At 49.0% G+C, this 15765-nt stretch overlaps 2 protein-coding genes across 7 annotated transcripts in view; both read left to right on the top strand.

The window, feature by feature from the left end:
- LOC132445647 (caskin-2-like) overlaps positions 1–6689 on the top strand; it is a 34210-nt gene extending 27521 nt beyond the window's left edge. For all 6 annotated transcript variants that reach the window (XM_060035779.1, XM_060035769.1, XM_060035753.1 and 3 more), the window contains 7 exons: positions 186–296; positions 759–860; positions 1345–1483; positions 1610–3277; positions 3972–4329; positions 4769–5108; positions 5152–6689. In XM_060035779.1, coding sequence (XP_059891762.1) covers positions 186–296; positions 759–860; positions 1345–1483; positions 1610–3277; positions 3972–4329; positions 4769–4865 — 2475 coding nt within the window. In that variant the 3' untranslated portion in view covers positions 4866–5108; positions 5152–6689. The remainder of the gene's footprint in view (positions 1–185; positions 297–758; positions 861–1344; positions 1484–1609; positions 3278–3971; positions 4330–4768; positions 5109–5151) is intronic.
- Positions 6690–7041: 352 nt separating this feature from the next.
- On the top strand, positions 7042–10254 carry LOC132445718 (heat shock 70 kDa protein 1-like). Its single transcript, XM_060035837.1, has 2 exons — positions 7042–7136; positions 7421–10254. Exon 2 carries the CDS (start codon positions 7435–7437, stop codon positions 9352–9354), a length of 1920 nt encoding a protein of 639 aa, XP_059891820.1. The 5' UTR covers positions 7042–7136; positions 7421–7434; the 3' UTR covers positions 9355–10254.
- Positions 10255–15765: the final 5511 nt, after the last annotated feature.

Below are 15765 nucleotides of genomic sequence, written 5' to 3'. Positions count from 1 at the left end.
CTGCCTGTCTAGCTGCCTCTCAATCTGTCTCTGTGTCTGCCTCGCCATCTGCATGTCTTTCTTTAGCCTCTCCATCCGTCTGTCTGTCCGTCCGCCCGCCTTCCTTTCCATTTGTCATCTGTCCATCTGTATGTCCTTCTGCCTGTCTCGCTCTCAACCTGTGTGTCTGTCTCTCTCTCCCCCAGGATGCGGAGGCGATCTACTTGTGGCTGAGGGAGTTCCAGTTGGAGCAGTACACGGGGAACTTCATCAACTCTGGTTACGACGTTCCCACCATCAGCAGGATGACTCCCGAGGTAGCGCTCACTCTGATCCCCAGTGTCACCTTGGAAAAGCTTAATTATGATATCACTCAGCGGTGCCAGTATGATCCTGTTACAGCAGAGCTTCAACGTAGACTAAAGGTCTTCACACAGGTTCCATAGTCGGTAGCTGACAAATAAGGTGGTTTGAACATTGTGCAAAGTTTTGATTCAACTTTGCACAATGTTGTTGACAGTGTTCAGATTGGGGCCACTTTTGCTTGCGTTGTGAACGCATCATGAGTGTGTAAGTCTGTTGTGTTTCCTCTCAACTTCTTATCACTATATTTCATTTCTAGTTATGTGGAGATTCCTGTCGATGTGTGTTAACTTCCTGTCAGGGTGTTCTGTACTTCCTGCCTAGTAGTCTTCATATCCATTCGGGGGTGTTGATCTTCCTTTCTGGCGTGTTGAACTTCCTGTCTTGGGTGTCAAACTTCCTGTGTGGTGTTGCAGGACCTGACGGCCATCGGCGTCACCAAGCCAGGCCACCGGAAGAAGATCTCCATGGAGATCGGCAACCTCAACATCCCTGATTGGCTGCCGGAGTACATCCCAGTAAGACCAGTTATTTTCCTAACTAACGAGGCATAAGGCACTGCTTCACCTCTTCTCAAACATGAATCCATCAGAGCGTATGGTCTTCAGAAGGCTAGAGGTGCAGCTGTTGCGGATGTCATTTAGCAGTTCATTCTTTTATCCTGAGCCACTTTCAAGTGAGGCTGAGACCAAACAAAGCATACCTTCAACATCGTAGTTCTAGTGCCTCACATCAAACTACTGGACAGATCAAACGTTGTCCCATTTATTCAAGGCGAAGCGCTGTGGATGCAGCGAAGGATAGGGAAAGAGACATATGGAGAGGGATATATTGATAGTGATAAGGAGAGGGATAAGGAGAGGGATATCTGGATTGGGAGATACAGAGAGAGAAAGAGGAATGCAAAGTGAGAGGGTACAGAGAGGGAAAGAGGGATACATAGAGAGAGGGATACAGAGCATGTCGTTTGTCAAAGCTGACAGAGCTTTTTTTGTGGTGTAGGCGGACCTTGGGGAGTGGCTAAGTGCCATTGCTCTGCCTCAGTACCACAAGAAGCTGGCGGAAAATGGCTACGACTCCATCACCATCGTCCGGGACCTGACCTGGGAGGACCTGCAGGAGATAGGCATCACCAAGCTGGGTGAGGAACGACACGACATCATGAAGGCATGACATCACAACCTCAGGGGACCCCTATTGTAGCGGCGGTAAAGGGTTTGTTGTTTGACGTCTCCTCGGTAACCATTCGTGCCGTCTCCTCCCCCAGGTCACCAGAAGAAGCTGATGCTGGCGGTGAGGAAGCTGTGCGACGTCCACCGATCCAGCCTGCAGGCCCAGTCCTCCAACGCCCAGGGGACCCTGCACCGCCGCAAGACCCCCGGGGCCCTCCACCTGGTGGCCATCGACCCCCCCGGGGACTGCCCCTCCCCCCACACCCCCTCCATGCTCAGCTTCCAGGACAGCGAGCTGAGCGCCGAGCTGCAGAGCGCCATGTGCAGCCGCTACGCCCCCGATGAGCGGCCGGCCCTCAGGGGCCTCTCCCAGAGCCAGGAGAGCATCGACGCTCGCTCCCGGGGGTCCGGTCGCTCCCAGGAGCCCCCCTCCGCCTCCACCGGCAACCCCCACTGCCGCTCCCAGGAGAGCCTCGGGGGAGAGGGGGGCTCCAGTCTGGAGGGCAGCCCCGTCAGGGAGAGGAACGTCCCGGAGGGCTGGGACCCCCGGCCAAAGCAGGTCCCTCTGGGCACCGCCACGGTCTTCAAGTACCCCCCCGTGCCGGCCAAGCCCAAGCCCTCCTCCCACAGCCCCTCCCCCCACGGCTCCCCGGTCCAGAGGGGCTTCAGCTACCTGCACGCCTCCTGCGGGACCACCCAGCTGGGCTCTCGGTCGCCCGCAAAGCCCCGGGACCCCTCGCTCTCCCTGACCCGGCCCCGGCGGCGCTACGCCCTGTCGGACGGCGAGCCGGACGACGAGGACGAGGACGAGGAGGCGGGGTCCGCGCCCCACCACTCGGGTCACCTGGGCTCCTACGCCACGCTGACCCGCCGGCCCGGGCGCAGCCAGCTGGCCCGTTGCCACGGCAGCCCCGAGAAGGAGGGCAGCCCCGTGGGGCGGAGCCAGTCGTTCGCCGTGCGCGCCCGCCGGAAGGGCCCGCCCCCGCCCCCGCCCAAGAGGCTGAGCTCCGTCAGCAGCACCCACAGCATGGAGGAGGGCGGGGCAGGGGGGGTCGTGACGGACAGCCCCGGCAGCGTGAGGAGCATCGCCGCCTGCATGGAGGGCACCTCGTCCTCGTCCTCCTGCTCCTCCTCCTGCTCCTCCTCCCCGGGGAAGAGGAGACCGGCCCCCCCGGTCCCCAGCCTGGACCCCTTCCGGCGGGAGGACCCCCCGCGGCGGCGGGTCCAGAGCGAGTACCTCCCGGAGCCCGCCCCCGTCGGGGGGGCGGAGCCGGAGCGCGGGGTCAAGTCTGACTCTGAGGAGGAGGAGCCGGGGGCGGGGTCGTCGGGGGGGCGGGGCCAGGACGGCTCCGCCTCCCCGCAGAACAGCTCCAGCGAGTGCCTCCCCTTCGCCGAGGAGGGCAACCTGACCATCAAGCAGCGGCCCAAGCTGGGGGGGCCGCCGCGGGCTGACGCGGTGCTGGAGCCCCCCGACCTCCCGGAGTTCAACCTGAAGGAGTCGGACACCGTGAAGCGCCGACACAAGCCCAAGGGGGCGGAGGGGGGAGGGGACGGGGGCGGGGAGGGGGGAGGGGAGGGAGGCTCGCCCAACGGGGAGCAGCGAGGGAGCGGACCCTCCCCCCAAAGCCAGGAGGAGGAGGAGGAGGAGGCCTGGAGGATCTGCGAGACAAGGGTGGAGACCCCCGTCCTACGACCCCCTCTGTCCCCGAAGCCCCCCGCCACCGCCCCGAAACCCATCAGACACAGCCTGCTGGCCGCTCAGGGTATGGTGCACACACACGCACACGCACACGCACACGCACACGCACACACAGACACACACGCACCGACACGCACACACGGCCAAACTCATACACTCATCCATTACAGTCATACACGTGACACACACACACGCACATATCTTGATATTAGTTTTATATTGTAATACCAGGTCATTCAATTTTAATACCAGGTCATTATATCACTGTGGAGCTTCTTATCCTAGCCATCTTTGTTCTGTGCGGGGGATGGGTTAATCCAACATTTTTAAGTTCTTTGCACTTGTATCTATGAATATCTTACTGTACCGACAGTGATATATTGGTTTCTCTTTATTCTGACAAATGTACTTATTGTGAGTCGCTTTGGATAAAAGTGTTGACAATAGGTCGTTCATTTGTTATATTAGCTTTTTACATCATGATACTAGGTCATATTATGATATGAGGTTGTTATATGGGAAATAAGGTTGTTAGATTGTGATATAAGGTTGTTATATCATATGAGGTTGTTATATGTTGAGATAAGGTTGGTATATGGTGATATTAAGTTGTTATGGTGATATGAGGTCGTTATATGGTGGTAAAAGGTTGTTATATGGTGATATAAGGTTATATTAAATGATATTAAGGTGTTATGGGGATATAAGGGAGTTATATCATGGTTTGTCATCACTCTACCATGTGACCCACCCTCCAGCTGCAGCCAGCGCCCCGCCCCCGCTGGGCGTCACCCTCAACGCTGTCCAGAGTGTGGCGTTCACCTCCCCCCCGACACCCAGCCATGCCTCCCCAAGCACCCCCTACCCCAGCCACGCCTCCCCAAGCACCCCCTACCCCAGCCACGCCTCCCCAAGCACCCCCTACCCCAGCCACGCCTCCCCCAGCACCCTACACCCCAGCCAGCCTCCACTGCCAGGCAAGCTCCAGGTCTGCGTGGCGGCCCCGGGCCCCGGGCCCCTGGTGGTCCAGCAGAGGTTGGACCAGACCAGCTCCTCGCTGGAGGCTGCCCTGCAGGCGGTGGAGAGGAAGCTGACCCAGGATGACGTCTCGGACGGGTAGGACGAGAACTCACACCTCCAGATATCTTGCTTTGATTTTGAATCGGATGTTCAAATCAAAGTCCATTGCGTTTGTATAGCACATGTAGAACCATCATGATGATGCCATGTCGCATGGATAAAGATGACCAACAATTATTGAAGTTAAATAAGATGAGGACATTTCCAGTATTCAAACGGCATAGGAGAACCTAATATATCAATCTAAGGGGAAACTAGAAGAGGAAAATTCTTCCTAAGTGAAAAGGAATCACTTACTGAGTCAGATAGACATTCTGCACAGTTGTTGGATGTTATTTGTATTGATCTGTGTTTTGTGTGTGTGTGTGTGTGTGTGTGTGTGTGTGTGTGTGTGTGTGTGTGTGTGTGTGTGTGTGTGTGTGTGTGTGTGTGTGTGTGTGTGTGTGTGTGTGTGTGTGTGTGTTGTCTCCACCAGCGGCGCCAACACAGTGAAGTCTGCCGGGACTATCCTGGACGACATCGGCAACATGTTCGATGACCTCGCCGACCAACTCGACGCCATGTTGGACTGAGTCGGGAACCCCTCAGGGGCCTCATTATGTCATCTAGACCCGGCGACTAGAACAAACGATGTCATCAGGATCCTACGATGTCATCAGGGCGACTACTAGATATCCAGATGATCTCATGATGTCTTCCTGTGGCCCGCGTGTTCTGCTGGGGCTCTCCTACCACGACACCCTCGCTGGCAGTTCTGCCTAATGAACACTAGAGGGCGCACACCAGTTTAAGTTAAATTTGTATTTGTCAGAGTTGTACTAAAAACTATTTCCCTGACAGTTGGACTCCACACCAGAGGGTGGAATAGCACAATATCCCCGACAGTTCGACTCTGTCAACACTGGAGAACTGAATAGAATAATATACCTGACATTTTCATTCTGTCAACACTAGAAGACAGAATAGCACAATATCTCTGGCAGTAGCACTCTGTCAACACTAGAGGACACAATATCTCTGGTCGTCGATGAATGCCTTGTTGCTGCTCGTTTCTCGTCAACCACGAAGATGCCGATCTGGATGCCTAGACGGCAATTTATTTCGACCACGCCTACGTACAGTAGATGCAACATGTTGGCCTGCGTTTAGACTATCGGTAACCACACATGTAAAAGATATGTGTAAAAGACCATCTGGTTGTAGGACCGTTATCAAACCGGCTCACTGTGCCAGAGCATCCCTCTGCCGATCTTGACGACTGTATGTCACGGGAGGATGTGTGCCATATTTTGATACTCTGCACATCTTAAACTTTTATAGTAGCCTATTGTCTGTTGCGAAAGAAATGAAATATCCGTTGCAAACAATGTGATGTCTGCCCTATTAAGCCATTGAATTCCATGGGATTCGATGTTGCATTATTAAAAGAGAAAATCATTTGATATTACTCTATGTAGGCCTATGACGCTTTGTAAAACCTGTAAAAGTATGTTGTTTATACAAAGGGAATATTAACTAAGCTTAGACTGCATGTTAACTTTAAGTTGAACACCAGAGTTTTATATTCTGGTTACAGCTGTAAAACGCTGTAAAATATCAAATAATATGCATACTATTTTTGGGAACGTATTAATTTTAATGTAGTCTGACTCTATTATTTAAATTAATCTAAATATGTATATTTTATACTAGAGGTATAAACAGGAGAAAATTTATATTCAACCAAAGTCTCCTATTTTCTTGTATTATCTCTTATTCCCAAGAACATGTAAAACTGAAGATATTGTGTGTTTAATATGTATAAATGTAAAATGAAATCCTATGTGTAACCAGAAGAGGTTAATGTTGACGTTCTTACTTGTAAGGAGTAGTGCTTAACGTATTACTGCTGTGTGCATAAAGTACTTCCTATATGGCATGCTACAGTGATACTTGTATGTTTATGAAAGGCGAATGCGGTGTCTCTCCTGCCAACGTTTTGTACTAAATGACTTCACCATCTAGACCGGTTTGTCGCCTGGATGCTTGACTATTATACTCTACACCAGTGTTGTGTTCCACCACCCTACCGCTCAGGAAAACCCCAGCTGTTTTAAAGACCTGTGTGTGTGTGTGTGTGTGTGTGTGTGTGTGTGTGTGTGTGTGTGTGTGTGTGTGTGTGTGTGTGTGTGTGTGTGTGTGTGTGTGTGTGTGTGTGTGTGTGTGTGTGTGTGTGTTCAGGCAGGGTTTTGCTGTAATTTGTTCACAATTTATCCATAAAATATTGTCCTCATACCTGCCGACTGCAAATGAGGTAGCCTATGTGTACATTCATTTTGCACAAACGTGGTTTGTTACCACTCCATTTCTGACTTTTGGCCCATGATACTTCTAATTAAAATATAAATTGGAATATATGTGGGCTAATTTTAAACCTTTTTTTTTTTATTTCTTTTAATGGTAATGTAGAGAAAAATGCTTTCATTAGTTGCCTCGAACTTGAGCAATTGTGTTGGAATAAGGTTTTTGAATTAATCATTTACATACACATAAAATATGCGTCAAAATATATAATAGTCAGGGATTAAATGAATGGGACTGCTTGCGAAAAAGCGTCTTGTTCTGGAAGCTTCACGAATGCACCCAGAAGCCACTCCAACCTTGGAGAACTTTCTTCAGAGCGAACTACCGCATACGTCACCAAGAGGAGGACGCTGATTGGTCAGAATGTACCAGAACCAACGGGAAGACCAATGGTAAGCATAAAATCACCGGCAGCGGGGACAGTTGAAATAGCAAGACGCGGAGAGAAGAGCCAGGTACTCCACGATTACGATACGATTACTGTTCATCGCTTACTAACAGTAAGTAAACCATTATTTCAACATTTCCCATCAGATTTACATTGCATTGAACAAATTTATTTTGTGATTTAGAATATAAGAGGTATCTTTTTAATGCCATTTGTTACAGCAAACATGTTATTCTATGTAACACGTCGAAATATTGTTTATATTTTATGTATAAATAGATACAAAATCGATTGTAGATTATAAAATCCCTTTTATAATTTAAAAAAAGTGTTTGTTTTTTGAACACATAATAATCATTTCTGACGCTTGTCGTTTAACTGTTAACTCCCAGACAGCTATCCTCAGCAAGATGTCTGCTGCTAAGGGTGTAGCGGTCGGTATTGACCTGGGCACCACCTACTCCTGCGTGGGGGTGTTCCAGCACGGCAAAGTGGAGATCATCGCCAACGACCAGGGCAACCGGACCACCCCCAGCTACGTGGCGTTCACAGACACGGAGAGACTCATCGGAGACGCAGCCAAGAACCAGGTGGCCATGAACCCCACCAACACCGTGTTCGACGCCAAGCGCCTGATTGGCCGAAGGTTTGACGATGTGGTGGTGCAGGCGGACATGAAGCACTGGCCATTCACTGTGATGAGCGACGCGGGGAAGCCAAAAATCCAGGTGGAGCACAAGGGGGAGAACAAGTCCTTTTACCCCGAGGAGGTGTCCTCCATGGTCCTGGTGAAGATGAAGGAGATCGCCGAAGCCTACCTAGGCCAGAAGGTTTCGAACGCCGTCATCACGGTTCCAGCTTACTTCAACGACTCCCAGCGTCAGGCCACCAAGGACGCAGGAGTGATCGCCGGCCTCAACGTCCTGAGGATCATCAACGAGCCCACGGCGGCCGCCATTGCCTACGGTCTGGACAAAGGCAAGAGCAGCGAGCGCAACGTCCTGATCTTTGACCTGGGCGGGGGCACCTTCGACGTCGCCATCCTGACCATCGAAGACGGCATCTTTGAGGTGAAGTCCACGGCCGGAGACACTCATCTGGGTGGAGAGGACTTTGACAACCGCTTGGTCAACCACTTTGTGGAGGAGTTCAAGAGAAAGTTCAAGAAGGACATCAGCCAGAACAAGAGGGCTTTGAGGAGGCTTCGCACGGCTTGTGAGCGAGCCAAGAGAACTCTGTCGTCCAGCTCCCAGGCCAGCATCGAGATCGATTCTCTGCACGAGGGCACCGACTTCTACACCTCCGTCACCAGGGCACGCTTCGAGGAGTTGTGCTCAGACCTCTTCAGGGGAACCCTGGAACCCGTGGAGAAAGCCCTGAGGGACGCCTTGATGGACAAGAGCCAGGTCCACGACATCGTCCTGGTGGGAGGCTCCACGCGAATCCCCAAGATCCAGAAACTCCTGCAGGACTTATTCAACGGCAGGGAGCTCAACAAGAGCATCAACCCAGACGAGGCTGTGGCTTACGGCGCCGCGGTGCAGGCCGCCATTCTCAGCGGCGACACGTCGGCGAACGTCCAGGACCTGCTGCTCCTGGACGTGGCGCCCCTTTCCCTGGGCATCGAGACGGCCGGAGGAGTCATGACGCCCCTGATCAAACGGAACACCACCATCCCCACCAAACAGACTCAGACCTTCAGCACATACGCCGACAACCAGCCGGGGGTCCTGATCCAGGTCTTGGAAGGAGAGAGAGCCATGACCAAGGACAACAACCTGCTGGGCAAGTTCGAGCTGTCGGGAATCCCGCCCGCTCCGAGAGGGGTACCTCAGATCGAGGTGACCTTCGACATCGACGCAGACGGCATTCTGAACGTGTCTGCTGTGGACAAGAGCACGGGCAAACAGAACAAGATCACCATCACCAACGACAAGGGCCGCCTGAGCAAGGAAGACATCGAGAGGATGGTGCAGGAAGCAGACCAATACAAAGTAAAAGACGAGCAACAGAGGGAGAAAATAGCGGCCAAGAACGCCCTGGAGTCCTACGCCTTCAACATGAAGAGCAGCCTGCGGGAGGACAACCTGAAGGACAGAGTGAGTGAGGAGGACAGGAAGAAGGTGGAGGAGAAGTGTGAGCAGGCCATCCTCTGGCTGGAGAACAACCAGCTAGCGGAGAAAGAGGAGTACCAACACCAGCTGAAGGAGTTGGAGAAGCTGTGTAGCCCCATCATCTCCAGGCTGTACCAGGGGGGATTGCCAGCAGGCAGCTGTGGAGAGCAGGCCAGAGCTGGCTCCCAGGGGCCCACCATCGAGGAGGTGGACTGAAGCAGACTGTTGGACTGAGTGGAATATGATCAATATGACTGTTATGGTTTAAAAGGGTATTTCAGGGTGGTTCTCTGCGTAGAGCGTGTACCATTAAATTAAAGGACAAATCCGGTGTAAAATGGATCTTGGATATGTTTAATATGGTAACGAGTTGGAATTTTCCTTTGGGGGCAAAAAAACGCGCATAGAGGCATTCTTCAGTTGGCTGTTTTTAGCCAAATCTACCAAAACGCTATAAACTTGGAACGATGGGGGCATTTGTAATGGTAAAAACTAAATCTCTATTTTAAACCACTTTATAGGCTAGAAGTAGCCCGACACTTCTTGGGTAGTATAATAAGGGTCTTAACGTATAAAACGACGCATTGGTAACTTTGTAAGTGTACAGATGTTTATTAAAAAGGATATTTTATATGATCTACTGATGGTATTGTGGGTATAAAATGTCCTTTTTAATAGACAATCTGTACACTTACAAAGTTATCTATCTTCTACATTTTACTTCTAGCCTTTTAAGTGGTTTAAAATAGCGATTTGGTTTTTACCATAACACATGCCCCTATCGTACCAAGTTTATGGCATTTTGATAGGATCGGCTAAAAACAGCCAACTGAAGAATGCGTCTATACACGGTTTTTGTGCTCCAATACGAACGTTCCAACTCGTTATCATACCAAACATATCCCAAATCCATTTTACACCGGATTTGTCCTTGCTATGTAAATATAAATACGTTCATGCAAGGTCACAAAATGACTGGATAAGTTGGACTGAGTGGAATATGTTTGCAAAAAAGAAAAGGATACATTATGAGACATTTTCCCGTTTTTCCCTTATTAGCGTGAATTTATTCCACTTTGGAGAAGCAATAAAATAGAGATCCTTTTTGTTGTAGAATGTTTATTTTATCTTGTAGCTGTTAATACACATACAAATTCATTGTTCAATAATTTATTATAACAGGAACATAATGGTATAGTGTTTTATTTTATAGTCTAGTCTAATCGAGAAGTTTTTTAATGATGATTTTCATTGTGCTAAAATAAAATGGTAAATGGACTGCATTTATGTAGCGCTTTTCTAACTAGTAGCCAGTCAAAGCACTTTACAGTATTGCCTAAAATTCACCAATCTCTGCACACATTCACTCACCGACGGCGGTGTCAACCATGCAAGGCGACAGCCAGCTCGTCGGGAGCAGTAAGTGAGAGGGGTCTTGCTCATGCCTCAACCCTCAGCTAGGAGGAGCTAGGGGATCGAACTAGCAACCCTCCGCTTACCAGCCAACCCGCTCCACCTCCTGAGGATGCCGACAAATCAATATTTTTATAAAATAGGCCGGTGCAAGAGTATAGGATACCCTGACAAAAGTCAGGGTATCCTTTACTCTGTGGAAGATGTGTCCTTGTTGGGCCCGTCCTACTTCACCTTGCACATCACTGAATTGAAATAACTCAATAACAATGTTCTGTCCACTCTAACTGGCTGTGTCGCTGTGACGTGAACTAGCATATCTTGACTGGCTGGGTGGCACGTGTGGGAGAGGTTTTGGGAGGGTCATAGATAGTAAGATACAGTCTGGCCAGCATTGCAGCGGTCAGCAGCTCATTTTAATAGCCTGGTACTACCAGACTCTCGTACTTCATTTCATTTGTACAGCGAGTCTGGACCTACTCAATTGACAAACGTTGACTCACTTGAAGGCGGGTGTCCGTTGAAGTTTAAAACTATTCGATCTGCCCAGTGCCACTCTGGATCTGCCATAACCATCGCTAACGTTTGGCCAGGAATCACGTTGCGCGCAGGCTGTAAACAAACCAAACACTGTGCGTGAAGATGTCCGTCAACGAGAGCTGACTTTAACGTCATCGTTCTCAGCCACTCCCTCTGTTCGCTGATTGGACCGCCAAAAATCTGGCTTCCAAGGAACTCATGCATATGAAGCAGACCAAGACTAAAGTGAAATGTAAATTGAGCGGAAGTAGGTAGGTGGGCGGTGCCAGGCTAGCTAGTTAAAATGTTACAACTACCGGTTACCAGCCAACCCGCTCTACCTCCTGATCATGCTGCCCATTTAATAAACTTGAATGTAATGAATCCCAGGTTGGAGATTTGGGATTAAAAAATCAAACACAATGTAATTATGACATGGGATTAAATCTTTAGATTAAGGATATGCACATTCTTCTATAGTTTATCTTATAAATTCACCGGCCAGAGACATTTGATGTCCGAAATAACCAACCTCAATGACTAGCCGTATAATCGACCAACAGATCATTTTATTATACATTTTAATATACCCTGACTTTTGCGAACAAGTCAGGGTATCGTTTACTTCTGAACCAATATATAATTTACTAGTGCACAGGATTATTTTTTACTTGTGCACCGGTCTATCATTTACTTGTGCACTGGTCTATCCTTCACCTGGAGGCACATTTTAGTCAAGAAGTCACGCTGCTTGTCAATTGGCCGGCGGCAGTTGTGGAAGATGCGTCCCTTGTTGGGTCTGTCCTACTCCACCTTGCACATCACTGCCGCCTCGTTACAGTTGCACATGGTCTCTGTGGCGGGACCTGCCCCTGTCAACAGCACCAGTTCTTCGTGCTGCAGCATATACGCAGAGGGTGTTATGGGGAAGTGAGCGAGTGGACCCAAATGCTCGCAGCTCAACACAGAGTGAGACTGACACAGAGAGTCAATTAAAGGGCATTTACTGAGGATCAACAGATAAGTAAAGACAGGGTTTGGGCGCTTTATGGCAGAGGGATAGTCGGACAGGCGAGGGTTCGGCGGCAGGAGGGTAGTCAGATAGGCGAGGGTTGGACTTGGGCAACAGGAGGGTAGTCAGACAGGCGAGGGTTCTGCGACGCTAGAGACAGAGAGGAGATCGTTAGGATGAGTGACGGAACACAAGGACTCAGCAGACTTGGCACTTGTTAGGGCCAGGGACGAGGTACTCACTGTTACGTGTGAGACAACGATCTAGTAATGATTGTCTGGAGATCCGGGGTTGATATACTGGGTGCTGTTGGAGGATTGCCAGCAGGTGTGTAGAGCAGGATGAATGGATGATGAGACTGGGCCCCACTAGGTGGCAGAGTTAGACAGCGTGACAGAGGGAGCCTCGTCCAGCCTTCTGCTTTGCAGACGTGCAGCTTGTGAACAGGCAAAGCAGGCAACTGCTTGTGGCCCCCAAGGGCTGCCAAACTTTACTCCACAGCAATGACTCATAGTAACTGCAGTGACTGCATCTCCCTCGCAGGACAATTTCAACGACAACGAGATGGAAACCGGTCATCCCCATCAGCTAGGGAAGGGCTGCCCAATGTGTTGGTAGCGCAGGGTTGCGTGACATTCCAAAAAAGATATAAGTATCATCCCTATAGCATTTACCACTTGATTGAAGAAAATGATCTGCCTGACTTTGACAAACGGTTCAAGACTTTAGTCGAGCCAGTCGCTACATTTATCTGCTAAAAAGGGAAAAAGTATTCAAAATTGGCTTACAGAAAAAGTGCCTGTTTTGCTGCCGAGGTCTGGGGTACAGAGCATGAGGGCCAGGTTTTATCCTCAGAATCCACTTTTCTCACAATGTAATTTTTTGTCAAGTAATTTGAAAGTTGCGTTCAAAAGGTGGGGCTAAAATAATAAACTCAGCTGAATATTGCATTTTTTAAGGTCACGTATCTGTTCTAAAAAGGTGTTCAAAAAATACGATGACGTCACACATTCAGAGGTGTGACGTACTGTCAGAGGTACTGCTTTACGGCAGTTTCTGAAGCACTTCCGCATTTCCCGCAACGATAATACCAGCTGTTGGAGGTAAGGCTTTTTCTTGCTTACTAGTTAGAGTTTTAGTGAGCTAATGTAAAAAAAAGAAATGCGCAAATGTTTTACATATGTATGTATTTACAGAGTGTTTTTTTTTAATCCTCACTAGGTGCCGATGATAAAGCTTTTTTTTTAGTAACGATTATGAGCCATTTCTTTCTCCTGAAATAGAAACCTGGATTAGAATCATAGTTTTAAGACTGCATCAACTAAGTTTACATCAGTATACAATTTCCTAGAGAGCAGTGTTCTGTTGTACTCCTCCTCATGCCTCTTCCTTTCTTGATCTCTACAGTTGGATATTGATGCTGTGACAACGGACAAGTCTTCTTCCTCTGTCCATTTTCCCTGCCTCTGTTTTGTATGTTCAATGTTGTTAAATCATTTATCTTTTTTTTTTATTATTTACTATTAGTTACTGTTCTTATTGTGTTCTTGCCTGTTGCAATGTTGGTATAAGGTTTGTATAATTAGTGTTATACAACTGTTACTGTTTCAATGTGACCCAGACCATATTTCTCATTTAACAAACATGCGTCGCTTATAATGTGTTGCAGGGCAGAGCAATTATATTCAATGGCTTAAAACAAACCCATCTGTAAAGATCAGTGAATGAATGAATCAATGACCAGTGGTGTAGATGGTTTTCGCTCTGTGCAAGGTCATTAGCCCAAGTAAGTCCTACAAAAAAAGAACTACAGTAATAGCAGATGTTGAAGTTGTTAAATCGTTAACAAACAATTTGTATGGAACAATCGGTTAAGGTAAGTTAAGTGCTTGAGTCTCGACACTCGCGATTTTACCTGGGCTCCAGCGCAACTTTCCCTACCAGGTGCAGCCTCAGGTAGCCTTGGACCATTCATACAGGAGCAAGCAAGAACGTTACCCTTTTCTGTCCTTGGGAAACGAAAAGACGGACAATCCGTTTCCACTGTTAGAGCAGTTTATCATTGCACATTTACGAGGCATTTCTTTTTTAAACTATCTTTATTTTCGAAAAATAGACAATGACAGATGAAATGATATTGAGCGGGACATTGACTGTATTATTTAAGGTGGTCATACATACCGTACCTACCATGTATATAACACATTGAACATTGAACATTGAACACAAGAAATTTAAGAAATTCCATTATGCCCATGTACTTTCACCATACTTAACTATATAAAAAATAAAAGGGCCTGCCGGAAAATATAAATACAGTACGCAAAAAATGAACTTCGACGGAATGTTTCTGATCGTGCTTCAGCTTCAGATGCCGTCAAGAGGGGTCTCTGGTCGTAATCAGTCGCAAGTCCGTCCCTGACCAATCAGCATTCATTAGCAGAATGCTAGCGTGTACGGCCAACAACGGCCCAAACTGTAAGAAATCAAAAGGACATAAGTACTCATTCATTCGACTTTTGAACTATAATCTATATTGAACTTGTGGAATCTACAATAAAATGTGCGATATTTCAACGACAAGCAGGTGAAAGAGACATATTTAGCCGTCTAGCCCCATAGACTCCCATTCAATCTGGACTCGCCCGCGATCAACCCCAGTGGATGTCTGATAGAACTACAACCAAGATCGGTACAATGGGGCGTATAGGAAGTGCCCAGGCTCTTCGTAGACGGGCTCTGGTAGAACTCGCTGTGGTTGGGGCTTGGTAAAGACACGTAAGAGCTTCCGAATCTCCGAGCTGCTTTGAAGGCGACATAAAAACACCGGCAGCGGAATAGAAAGACGCCCTTATACGCCTCGTGCCCACTGCACCGTCAGTCAACGGACGTGGGAAGGCGTGGCTGACGGATGGGGGAGTAGTCTTTGCAGAGGCATACGTCAGCCAAGCCCAAGCATACGCGATCTGATTGGATGACGGAACCGTCGCTGCCGAAAAAGTTGAACATTTTTCAACTTTCTGACGGTGGCGAACGCTCCAACTGAACGGACGGATCCACAATGCATTGCGCGTCCGTCCCCATTCAAAGTCAATGGGCAACGGTCAACTGACGGAGGTAGTGGGCACGGGGCGTAACGCCTCGTGCCCACTGCACCGTCAGTCAACGGACGTGGGAAGGCGTGGCTGACGGATGGGGGAGTAGTCTTTGCAGAGGCATCCGTCAGCCAATCAAATCGCTTCGCCGGGTTCTTCCCGCTTCTTCCTGCTTGTTGCGAGGCAAGATGACCCGCTTTCCCGCTTTCCAGTATCGTCAGAGCCCGAGTCGCGTCACAGTGCTTAAATTTGCATACGCGATCTGATTGGATGACGGAACCGTCGCTGCCGAAAAAGTTGAACATTTTTCAACTTTCTGACGCCCCGTGCCCACTACCTCCGTCAGTTGACCGTTGCCCATTGACTTTGAATGGGGACGGACGCGCAATGCATTGTGGATCCGTCCGTTCGTTTGGAGCGTTCGCCACCGTCAGAAAGTTGAAAAATGTTCAACTTTTTCGGCAGCGACGGTTCCGTCATCCAATCAGATCGCGTATGCAAATGTAAGCACTGTGACGCGACTCGGGCTCTGACGATACTGGAAAGCGGGAAAGCGGGTCATCTTGCCTCGCAACAAGCAGGAAGAAG

Source organism: Gadus macrocephalus, chromosome 2 (assembly GCF_031168955.1).
Source record: "Gadus macrocephalus chromosome 2, ASM3116895v1".
In the NCBI taxonomy this organism is placed as follows: Eukaryota; Metazoa; Chordata; class Actinopteri; order Gadiformes; family Gadidae; genus Gadus; species Gadus macrocephalus.
The sequence above is the reverse complement of the archived record's forward strand: the minus strand, read 5'-3'. Positions and strand labels throughout refer to the sequence as shown.

Coding starts and splice junctions, on each gene's coding strand:
- LOC132445718 (XM_060035837.1), top strand. CDS start 7,435: ATGTCTGCTGCTAAGGGTGTAGCGGTCGGTATTGACCTGGGCACCACC.